This window comes from Eptesicus fuscus, chromosome 4 (genome assembly GCF_027574615.1).
Source record: "Eptesicus fuscus isolate TK198812 chromosome 4, DD_ASM_mEF_20220401, whole genome shotgun sequence".
Classification (NCBI taxonomy): domain Eukaryota; kingdom Metazoa; phylum Chordata; class Mammalia; order Chiroptera; family Vespertilionidae; genus Eptesicus; species Eptesicus fuscus.
In genome coordinates this window covers 41,998,994-42,011,162 of record NC_072476.1, presented here as the reverse complement: position 1 = coordinate 42,011,162, position 12,169 = coordinate 41,998,994, and the positions used below count along the sequence as shown (strand labels likewise).

The 12,169-nt window shown below is 49.6% G+C and overlaps 1 protein-coding gene and 1 non-coding gene across 2 annotated transcripts in view; both read left to right on the top strand.

Moving 5' to 3' along the window:
- HSD17B4 (hydroxysteroid 17-beta dehydrogenase 4) overlaps window positions 1-12,169 on the top strand; it is an 87,092-nt gene that overhangs the window by 14,831 nt on the left and 60,092 nt on the right. Inside the window, exons 4-8 of the mRNA XM_028149692.2 lie at window positions 255-314; window positions 8,154-8,175; window positions 8,288-8,334; window positions 10,109-10,193; window positions 11,388-11,575. Coding sequence (XP_028005493.2) covers window positions 255-314; window positions 8,154-8,175; window positions 8,288-8,334; window positions 10,109-10,193; window positions 11,388-11,575 — 402 coding nt within the window. The remainder of the gene's footprint in view (window positions 1-254; window positions 315-8,153; window positions 8,176-8,287; window positions 8,335-10,108; window positions 10,194-11,387; window positions 11,576-12,169) is intronic.
- On the top strand, window positions 9,697-9,860 carry LOC114232635 (U1 spliceosomal RNA). Its single transcript, XR_003618712.2, has one exon. It is a non-coding gene; the product is annotated as a U1 spliceosomal RNA (small nuclear RNA).

Below are 12,169 nucleotides of genomic sequence, written 5' to 3'. Positions count from 1 at the left end.
TATTTTTGCCAAGCTTTATTTCTTGTGTTTAGTATTACAAAAACAGGTTTATTTTCCATATGTAGTTATATAGTGTTGAACTTTCTTTTTCAATTTAAATATGCACCTTCTTTTCTCCCTTCCTTCTTCCTCCTCCCTCTCCCCTCTCCCCCTTTCTTTTCTCTCTCTAAAATAAATAAAAATTAAAAAAAAAGAATTTAGAAATCATTTTGAGAGATACTACTGAAGTTTTGTACTAATTTCCCTTTCCTCAGATTCAGTGGAAGCAGGAGAGAAGGTTGTGAAGACAGCACTGGATACTTTTGGAAGAATAGGTGATGTTTCTTTGCTTTTATGGGACTAACAATGCATGGGGCTTAGCAGTTTTATAGGTTAAGGGCAGTCCTGATGCCTGACTGCATTTGAACAAAATAGTAGAGTTAGCTATCCCTTCCTGCCTCAAATCGTGGTGCTCTTTTCCTTACTAATAAATGTCATTTGTGGCATTTACTTTTTCCAGAATAGAGCACTTTCATTTGCATTAAAAACCTGTTCAGGCAGATATCCTTTCTTTTCAGCGATTTTCTTACTTGTGTCTGGAAACTTGTCTGCTGCCTGTTGGTCGGCAGAAGCTGCTTTCCATATTATCTTGACATTTTTAAGCCAAACCTCTTTCTAAAATGTTCAGACCACCCTTTGCCATTAAATTCTTGATCTTTATTTAGGTCCTTCATCATCCTTTTGTTTTAAGTTGTCATATAATGAGTTTGCTTTTTCTCAAGTCACTTCTTTAGTGTCTGTAGCCTTGCCTTTCTCACAGCAATCCTGCACCCATAAAAGCTGCATTTCAATACTAGATAAGAAGGTATTTCACAAAAAGCACAAAGTTTTCATGACTACTGGTGTAGCTGCAGTGATGGCTTCATGAATATTTTTTTGTTGTTTACAATGGTCTTTATGCTGGATTCATTTATCTAGAAATGCAGGCAACCGCAGTTAGAGCTCTCACTCTATGATACATGTTAAGTAATTCAACTTTTTTTTTTTTTAATTTGAGACAAGGAATACTTTTTTCAAACCCATCAGAGAAATGGACAGGTTGGGACTGCAACAAAGCTTCGTGTTCGAAAGCCTAGGCCAGTTATTGTATATGAGAGTATGCACCGCTACATCCAACAACTGAACAGACCATAACTTTTCTAAGTTTAAAATTCTAGAGAGAAACGTTATTGCAAACTAGCCCAATATGTTTACAGTCTGGAAAACAGTCATTTTTATTTTTTTTAATTTGAACGTATTCCTTCGTTTTTACTGTTAAGCATATTTGTTTTTCTAGTCATGTTTGGTTGAGCTCATAAGAGATGTGTTCACATATAGTGACAGAGGGATCGATACCACAAAGGTGGGAAGTCATAGGTGAAAATAGTTACATGATGGTGGTTCACCTTAAAATATATAATTTCTTTTTTTTTTTTTTTTAAATTTCTTTATTGATTAAGGTGTCACATATTTGTCCTCATCCCCCCATTCCCATCCCATCCCTCTCCCCACGCATGCCCCAATCCCCTGTTGAACTTAACCGTTGGATAGGCTTATATGCATGCATACAGGTCCTTTGGTTGAACTCTCCCCCTCCCCCCACCCTCTCCCTACCCTCCCCTATCCTCCCTCTGAGGCCCGATAGTCCGATCGATGCCTCCTTGATTCTGGTTCTGTTCTTGTTCCTCAGTCTATGTTGTTCATCATTTCCTCTAGATGAATGAGATCAAATGTCACTAGATATATACTAATAAGAACTGAATGTGAGACGAGCAATAATATTTATGCTGACAGGCAAATGAATCAATCTGTAGCGAGCTTCCCCCTGGACCAACAGTTCTTTTGAGACCCAATTTCGATGTCCAGTAGTTCCTTATGTGTACATGTCAGCACTGACCCCTCAGCTCTGGATGGTGGACAAATGGTGGTAATGGAGGTCCGACTCCCTCTGGTTTGGTCTCGGCCGAACCCAGGGGCACGGCGTCACCTGGACAAAGGGGCACGTGGCCTCACCCATACCCAAGGGGCGCGTGGTCTCACCCGGGCCTGGGACCCAGCCTCACCCGGATGGATCCAGGGGCGCACGGCCTCACCCGGACCCAGGATCTGGCTTCACCCGTACCCAGGGATGCTTGGCCTCTCCCAGACCCAGGGGCACGTGGCCTCACCCGGGCTTAGTTGCACAAGGCCTCACCTGGATCCAGGGACACATGGTCTCACCCAGACCCAGGAACGTTTGGCCACTCCCAGACCCAGGGCCACTTGGGCTCATCCGGGCCTAGGTGCACGAGGCCTCATCCGGATCCAGGGACGCATGGTCTCACCCGGACCCAGGTACGCTTGGCCTCTCCCAGACCCAGGGCCACTTGGGCTCACCCGGGCCTAGGTGCACGAGGCCTCACCCGGATCCAGGGACACATGGTCTCACGCGGACCCAGGGACGCTTGGCCTCTCCCCGACCCAGGGCCACTTGGGCTCACCCGGGCCTAGGTGCACGAGGCCTCACCCGGATCCAGGGACACATGGTCTCACCCGGACCCAGGGACGCTTGGCCTCTCCCAGACCCAGGGCCACTTGGGCTCACCCGGGCCTAGGTGCACGAGGCCTCACCCGGATCCAGGGACACATGGTCTCACCCGGACCCAGGGACGCTTGGCCTCTCCCAGACCCAGGGCCACTTGGGCTCACCCGGGCCTAGGTGCACGAGGCCTCACCCGGATCCAGGGACACATGGTCTCACCCGGACCCAGGGACGCTTGGCCTCTCCCCGACCCAGGGCCACTTGGGCTCACCCGGGCCTAGGTGCACGAGGCCTCACCCGGATCCAGGGACACATGGTCTCACCCGGACCCAGGGACGCTTGGCCTCTCCCAGACCCAGGGCCACTTGGGCTCACCCGGGCCTAGGTGCACGAGGCCTCACCCGGATCCAGGGACACATGGTCTCACCCGGACCCAGGGACGCTTGGCCTCTCCCCGACCCAGGGCCACTTGGGCTCACCCGGGCCTAGGTGCACGAGGCCTCACCCGGATCCAGGGACACATGGTCTCACCCGGACCCAGGGACGCTTGGCCTCTCCCAGACCCAGGGCCACTTGGGCTCACCCGGGCCTAGGTGCACGAGGCCTCACCCGGATCCAGGGACACATGGTCTCACCCGGACCCAGGGACGCTTGGCCTCTCCCCGACCCAGGGCCACTTGGGCTCACCCGGGCCTAGGTGCACGAGGCCTCACCCGGATCCAGGGACACATGGTCTCACCCGGACCCAGGGACGCTTGGCCTCTCCCCGACCCAGGGCCACTTGGGCTCACCCGGGCCTAGGTGCACGAGGCCTCACCCGGATCCAGGGACACATGGTCTCACCCGGACCCAGGGACGCTTGGCCTCTCCCAGACCCAGGGCCACTTGGGCTCACCCGGGCCTAGGTGCACGAGGCCTCACCCGGATCCAGGGACACATGGTCTCACCCGGACCCAGGGACGCTTGGCCTCTCCCCGACCCAGGGCCACTTGGGCTCACCCGGGCCTAGGTGCACGAGGCCTCACCCGGATCCAGGGACACATGGTCTCACCCGGACCCAGGGACGCTTGGCCTCTCCCAGACCCAGGGCCACTTGGGCTCACCCGGGCCTAGGTGCACGAGGCCTCACCCGGATCCAGGGACACATGGTCTCACCCGGACCCAGGGACGCTTAGCCTCTCCCCGACCCAGGGCCACTTGGGCTCACCCGGGCCTAGGTGCACGAGGCCTCATCCGGATCCAGGGTCGCATGGTCTCGCCCGGACCCAGGGACGCTTGGCCTCTCCCAGACCCAGGGCCACTTGGGCTCACCCGGGCCTAGGTGCCCGAGGCCTCACCCGGATCCAGGGACACATGGTCTCACCCGGACCCAGGGACGCTTGGCCTCTCCCAGACCCAGGGCCACTTGGGCTCACCCGGGCCTAGGTGCACGCGGCCTCACCCGGATCCAGGGACACATGGTCTCACCCGGACCCAGGGACGCTTGGCCTCTCCCAGACCCAGGGCCACTTGGGCTCACCCGGGCCTAGGTGCACGAGGCCTCACCCGGATCCAGGGACACATGGTCTCACCCGGACCCAGGGACGCTTGGCCTCTCCCCGACCCAGGGCCACTTGGGCTCACCCGGGCCTAGGTGCACGAGGCCTCACCCGGATCCAGGGACACATGGTCTCACCCGGACCCAGGGACGCTTGGCCTCTCCCAGACCCAGGGCCACTTGGGCTCACCCGGGCCTAGGTGCACGAGGCCTCACCCGGATCCAGGGACACATGGTCTCACCCGGACCCAGGGACGCTTGGCCTCTCCCAGACCCAGGGCCACTTGGGCTCACCCGGGCCTAGGTGCACGAGGCCTCACCCGGATCCAGGGACACATGGTCTCACCCGGACCCAGGGACGCTTGGCCTCTCCCCGACCCAGGGCCACTTGGGCTCACCCGGGCCTAGGTGCACGAGGCCTCACCCGGATCCAGGGACACATGGTCTCACCCGGACCCAGGGACGCTTGGCCTCTCCCAGACCCAGGGCCACTTGGGCTCACCCGGGCCTAGGTGCACGAGGCCTCACCCGGATCCAGGGACACATGGTCTCACCCGGACCCAGGGACGCTTGGCCTCTCCCCGACCCAGGGCCACTTGGGCTCACCCGGGCCTAGGTGCACGAGGCCTCACCCGGATCCAGGGACACATGGTCTCACCCGGACCCAGGGACGCTTGGCCTCTCCCAGACCCAGGGCCACTTGGGCTCACCCGGGCCTAGGTGCACGAGGCCTCACCCGGATCCAGGGACACATGGTCTCACCCGGACCCAGGGACGCTTGGCCTCTCCCCGACCCAGGGCCACTTGGGCTCACCCGGGCCTAGGTGCACGAGGCCTCATCCGGATCCAGGGTCGCATGGTCTCGCCCGGACCCAGGGACGCTTGGCCTCTCCCAGACCCAGGGGCACGTGGCCTCACCCGGGCCTAGGTGCCCGAGGCCTCACCCGGATCCAGGGACACATGGTCTCACCCGGACCCAGGGACGCTTGGCCTCTCCCCGACCCAGGGCCACTTGGGCTCACCCGGGCCTAGGTGCACGCGGCCTCACCCGGATCCAGGGACACATGGTCTCGCCTGGACCCAGGGGTGTGTGGGCTCTCCCTGACCCAGGGGCGCTTGGCCTCGCCCGGGCACGGGATCCAGCGTCATCCGGGTCCAGGGGCACTTGGCCTCACCCGGACCCGGAGTCCGGCCTCACCTGGACCCAGGGACATGTGGCCTCACCTAGACCCAGGGACGTGAGGCCTCACTTATACCCAGAGGCGTGTGACCACACCCGAGCCCAGAGGCGCGCAACCCCGCCCGCACCCGGGTCTCAGTGGGGCCCCGTCTTCCCGATCCCAATTCCTGCCGGTCAATCCCCCCTCAGCAATTCCCCTGGCCATCCTTCCGGAGTTCCAGTATGGCTGCTGCAGAACTCGTTGGGCGGCGGCTCGGCGAAGCTCCGGTGCACCCGGTGCATGGCGGTGGGCTAGTCTGGCGTCGCTGTGTCGGCCCTTGGGTCTGCATCGGTGGCCGGTCGCCGAGCATGCGCACCTGGCCGCTTCCGGGGCGTTGAGATTCTTGACGGACTCAGAGGTCAGCAAGCGCGGAGTCTCCCACCCCATGTCTCATAGGGGCTCGTCTGTCCGTGCTTGGCTGCCAGTGGAGCCGTCCCCTCAGCCGGAGACCGCCGGGGGAACTGCGCCGAGCACATTCCAGGCCGCTGTTGTATCGCCTGAGCCATAGTTCTTTTGTGTCGCCTGAGCTGTAGTTCTTAAAGTGTGGTCTTTGGGTCACCGGCATCAGCATCATCCCACATCCCCCTCTTTTATTCTAGTTGTAGAGCATCTACTCAGCCAGCCCTATGGTGGTCTTGGATGGTGTCTGCTCTGCTCTCTTGTCGTAGTCTCAAAGTTGTTGTGGTAGGCAACAATCAGGCTTCCGCCCTATGCCTCCATCTTGGTCCTCCTTTGTATAGTTAAGTCTTGATTGGTGTTGGTGTCACTGGGGGGGCTCTCTTTGTCTATAAAGGAAGAGTTGCTGTGCAGGAGACACGTTTATGGGCCGGGTCTTGGTGCAGCAAAGCTTTGGCGCTCACTGAATATTCCCGTTGAATGTGTCCCTTATGCACGTGGTTGAAATCTGGTGTCATCTCCCACAGACCACTAGATGCCCTCGTTTCTGGGTCTCCAATGGGGTGTAGATCAGCTACTGCCTTAGGCACTCAGCAAGGATTACAGCAAAAACTGTAGTTTCTTCCTCCTGTCTGAGTGGCCCTGGAGCAGTCCGACTAGAACAGCAGATCATCTGGTCCGCTGCCAGAGGGCAGTCCACCCACATGCATAAGCCGTTGCTTGGGGCGCAGGTATGCCTGCAAGACTTGCGGGGCAGGTCTTCAAGACGTGCGGGGCGGGTCCCAGGGCGGGGCGGGGTCTTAGGGCGCCAACAGGCCATGGTGCGGCGAGCCTCGATGGCTGTGAGTCTGGTCCTTCTGCCTTCCATGTATCTAAGTCCCCTCGTTCCGCACTCCAGCGCAGCAAACACTGATTGCTGGGCGCACCTCTGCAAGAGTCCCGCCTCTCCCCGCAGGCATCTGGGTCTCCCGGGGTTCGCCAGAAGATGGGTTTCAGGGTGATGGAGAGCTAATCTCCCTTAGGTTTGGAACAAAAGCCCCTTTCCCCCGCCACCAGCCAGACCCACGCACCTCCACACCTCATCCCCTCCGATTTCGCTGGGTGCGAGGCAACAGAACAGCCTTTAACCTCCGCCGCCATCTTTTTCAAACTTCTCAATTTGTACTTCTTAATCCCTTCATTTCAGTCAACTTTACTGAAGTCTAGAGCCGCCGGGAGGTGCACGGAAAGGGCGCCCGGGCCTCCGTCTGGTGTGCGGGGCACGCGGCCCGCGGCACCAGGTGCGCGGGGGTTGCGCGGCGGGGACGGGTGCTGGGCGGCCGCCGAGCTCCAGGCACCGCCATCGCCGTGTTCCGGACGTCGCCGCCGCGGCGTCCCCCCAATTTATACTTCTTAATCCCTTGAATTAAGTCAACTCTACTGAAGTCTAGCGCCGCCGGGAGGTGCACGGAGAGGGCGCCCGGGCCTCCGTCTGGTGTGCGGGGCACGCGGCCCGCGGCACCAGGTGCGCGGGGGCTGCGCGGCGGGGACGGGTGCTGGGAGGCCGCTGGGCTCCGGGCGCCGCCGCTGCGGCGGTGTCCCCAGCGTCCCGGGCCGGGCGGCCTGCGGGGGCGGCGGAGTTGCGAAAGTGAGTGAGTTTCCCAGGGTTTCGCCCGGAATGGGGTTCAGTGCAATCGGAGCCGGTGCTCAGCGCACTCCGGAGCCTTTATCTCCTTCCTGCCAGTGAACTCCGGCCAGGTCATCAGCCGCCCCCTCCTCTCCGGTTCCATCCTCCCCGCAGGCGCATGTGCTCGTGTCTCCGCCCGTTTCTCCATACCTCAGGCTTTTACGGCTTCCCCGACTGTCCCCGTGGCCTTCTCCTTCCCCCCAGCTGTGGGCATTTCAGTCCGCCAGCTCTCCTGTGGTTCTGGACGATGTCCGTTCTGACCTCTAGTTGTATTTTTGAAATTGTTGTGCCCGGCTGCAGGTTAGGTGTTTAACCTATGCCGCCATCTTGGTTTTTCTAAAATATATAATTTCTTAAGAGGAATACAATTATGTGTTAAGACATCAGTTTCTTTTTTAAAAAAAAATTCTTTATTGTTTAAAAGTATTGGTTTTCTTTCTGGGGTTTTGATTTTTGAGTGGCAAGGAAAAAATCTTTTAAGTTTTTAACTAAGTGAATTTTGAGGTTAAATGAGGAATGGCATGTGGTCACCCCTGAATCCTAAGAACCTAAGAGTTGTGCAATAGCTAATTATATACTGTACAAGATGATAGAATTTTAGCAGACTGTAGAGGTGGAAAAATTTAGATATGTAAGTTTGAGAGCAAAGCCTTGATATAATGTGATACTTGCTGTGGTTTTGTGAATAGATTTTTTTTTTTTTTGCTTTAGGTATAAAATTTTGTTCTGATAGCACTCTTTACCAATTAATATGCTTGCTTATATAGTTGTGACCTGTATCTTTTTATATTGCAGATATTGTGGTTAACAATGCTGGGTGAGTATTTCTTTTTTTTTCATTTTTAGTAAAGTAATGTACATACAAAGTTTTTTTATTTTTAACTATATACTCCCTCCTCCCTCTAACCAATATAATATCAATTTTTTAGAATTCTGAGGGACCGTTCCTTTAATAGAATAAGTGATGAAGACTGGGGTAAGTTGTTTTTCATATATGTCTCTGGAATATACCTGTCTATTTAGTCTTTTAATATTTGATAAATTTCTATATTTAAGAAAAAACTTGCTTTTATCTACTTCTGCTAATGTAAGTAATGCAAAAGCTTTATAATTGAAAATGATGAACACTTGGAAATAACTGATTTTTTAAAAACATTTGAGAAAATTTAAAAAATTTCAATCAGTTGTCAAGTTATTCCAAAGGATTTTGTGCCTTTCGATTTGTTTTTCCCTTGAGAGGTTGTCAGCATTTCCTAGCAGTATTAACTCTTTCTAACAACCTGCAGCATGCTTCTCTGGCTGTGTGATCCTTATTTCAAGAGCAAGAGCAGAATATGGAAGGGAGCCTGGGGCACTAAAAATGATGGAAATCTTAGTAATGGGTGGGAAAACCTAGATGTAATTTTGAAGCTTCTAATAAGTAGGAAAATTTTCCATTAGGAATGCCACATTGGAAAGATTGAGTTTGGATAATGAACAGATCACAGTTATGAAAAAGTGTTTTTTCTGTTCGCTCTTCTTTGCCCTTGCTTTCATTGGCCATCAGAACTAAAACAAGCAATGGTGGCTGAGACAGTGGCAGGCATGATAACCGAGGTGAATTCTCTCATCGTTTATAGTGTGTGCTCCTGAGGAATATGGCCACAAGTTCTGTTGGAAGAATCAAAATATCTTTGTGACTTAGACTTAAGAAGGTCTTTTGGTTTCCTCTTCGCTTGTAGGAATTGGAGTAAAAAAGAAGCTAAGATAAGATCTGTTGGCAAAGGGGGTTTATGTTGGCACTTCCTTTTCAGCTCTAGTTGGACTGGGATGTTTCCTCCTCTGGTTTCATCCTCAGCTCACCACCCCTAACTAGTACCTCCCTACCCCCTTTAAGTTTCTTTTTTCACTCTTACATTATTCTTCTAACATATACATGAAAACATTTGATGAGACCCCAGATTGAAACAGAAATAAATAAGAATGGTTAAAAACTTAATAATTAAGATATCAAATTAAATCCAAATAAATTGAGTTAAAAAATTAAATCTACAAGGTTTTTGTCTATCTGAATCATTCTCCAGGTTGTCTATTCATTAGATTAGCATTCTTTCTTACTTCCTCCACCCTCCCCGCTTCTCTCATTTTCTACCCCCCAAACTCCCAATTCTCTCTAACTCATTTATAAACCCTGGGAAAAATAGGGATATACTGAGCATTTTGTAAACTTTTCTTGATGATGAACTGTGTGGTTTGTGATTATGCTTTAACTAATGTTTGTGTCGAGTCCCAACTATATATGTAAAATTAGTGATTTTTTTAATATAAAGTAGGCATAAATTGAAGATGCCATTGTACCATACTTATCTGTCATGGAAAATACCGGGTTCACAAAGGTGTTTTTCCCCTGGGGAGGCTTATCCATTGCACTCTGGATATGCTGACCCCTGCGATTTCCCTAAATGTGCGAAATTCGACTGCATAATTTGTGGTAGTGGAGGACTGTGTTCTCGCTTACCTCTGGGAAAAAAAGATGTCATTGTATTTAGTTATGTACAGGGTTTCAATAATTTTATCATAAATGATAGGCAAACAGGTATGATTGGTTTTTCCTAATTGGAACAAAGGCAAAAATATTTACTCAGTTGATTTTGAATGCTAGGTTTATAATGAACGTCTGTTTATAAGTAAATCATTGCTTATGTTGATTCTGAGACATGTCTATTGGAATTTTTGACAAAATATATAATAAAAATAATTTATTGTTTTAGATATCATCCATAAAGTTCATTTGCGGGGCTCATTCCAAGTGACCCGGGCAGCATGGGATCACATGAAGAAACAGAAATTTGGAAGGTAGAGTTGCATATGGCTTTCCAGGGGGATTAGAAATGTGTGTGGGTTCTTGTGTAGAGGGAATGATAACTGCTTTGATATTGAGGAAAACATCATATATGTGTGGGCTTTTTAGGTATAGTTTTGGCACATAACCTCTCATTAAATTGGTCATTTAGTTATAGATTAGCTGAGCTGGACAGCTTTATGTATTTTTTTCACCTCGTACTTTTCATTATTAATGATTTTTCTCCTGTGCTGATATTTTAGCCATGTAAACATGGAGGACTTAGCTGTACTTTATTCTCTAACCAAAATGTCGTTTTGTGTATCCAGTGACTAATTCAGGAGAGCTGAGTGGCTGTTTCCTGTTAGTTGGTACTTGTGACACATGAGATAGTCTTTGTAAACTGTTTAGGAACTGTATAGAACTCTCATAGTTGCATCTCTGTGAGATCTCAGAACGTGGTAGAGCTAGTAAATATGTCAGATTGGGTGAGATGGCATTGTTTTAATATGAGGTATTTAATGTTATCCAGAAAGGGAGAGGGTCAAAGTGGTGAGGACTGAAGAATTAGAACTGCTTTATCTAATATTTCTTACTAAAATTTTAACGTATGTATTGTCAGTTTATTTTATATTTGTAAATATTATTGTTGTTTTCAATAGATAATGAACATTCTTATACTTGAATTTATTTGGTTCTAAACAGGAATCCTTTTTAAAACAGTTAAATCTTATAGTTGAAGTTTGAGAGATTACTTGTTTATTATTATTATCATTTATTTTTAATTTTTATTTATTGATTTTAGAGAGTGAGAGGGAAGGAAGGAAGAAGAGAGAGAGTGAGAGGAAGAGAGAGAGAGAGAGAGAGAGAGAGAGAGAGCGAGCGAGAGAAAGAGAGAGAGAGAGAAACATTGTTTTGCTGTTGACTTGTTTATGCATTCGTGGGTTGTTTCTTATATGTGTCCTGACTGGGGCAACCTTAGCATATTAGTATGGTGCTCTAACAAACTGAGCTACCTGTTCAGGGCTGAGATTAATTTTATTATTAATATTATTTTAGATATATGAATCATGACTGTAAGAATATAATGGCAATATACAGAGTTGTTTTTGACAGGTGTAATAGTACTGAAAAGAACAAAAGACGTACAGTTGCAGCATTATCAAATCATAGCAAATATGATATTGGGGGACTGATTTTCCTTTTAGGATAATTATGACTTCATCAGCTTCAGGAATATATGGCAACTTTGGCCAGGCAAATTATAGTGCCGCAAAGCTGGGTCTTCTGGGCCTTGCAAATACTCTTGCAATTGAAGGCCAGAAAAACAACATTCATTGTAATACCATTGCCCCTGTTGCTGGATCACGGTTGACCAAGACTGTCTTGCCTGAAGGTAAGTAGCTTCAATTTTTCAGTACTGTTACCCACAAATCTGTGTGAAGTGAGCTTTGCAAAAGTATTTAATTTTCTGAATAGTTAAAAAATTATTTTCTTACAGTTTAAAATAGCATTATGTACAATGTGTGTTCATTATAAAAAATTTTAGAAAAGCACAAGGGAAAGATTAAAAAATGAGCCATAATTCTACCACACTGAAATACACTTTCATTCTTTTTCTCTGCATAGGTACATATACATAAATATATTTTTTACAGAATGTGGTAATAGGATTCTTACTGTTTTATAATAATAATTAAAAAATAATTAATAGACTGTTGAACCATTGGTTGTTTAGTAGCATGTTGTTTAGTCTCCATGTGTTTGTATTTTTTCTAGATTTTTCTTGTAATTGAGTTCTAGTTTCATGCTGTTGTCAGAAAAGGCACTTTGATATGATTTCAGTATTCTTTAATTTATTAAGACTTGTTTTGTGGCCAAATGTGACGTATCCTGGAGAATGTTCCATTTGCATTTGAAAAGACTGTATTCTGCAGTATCTGGATAAAAGGTTCTGTAATACCTATTAAGGCCATCTGATATGTCGTTT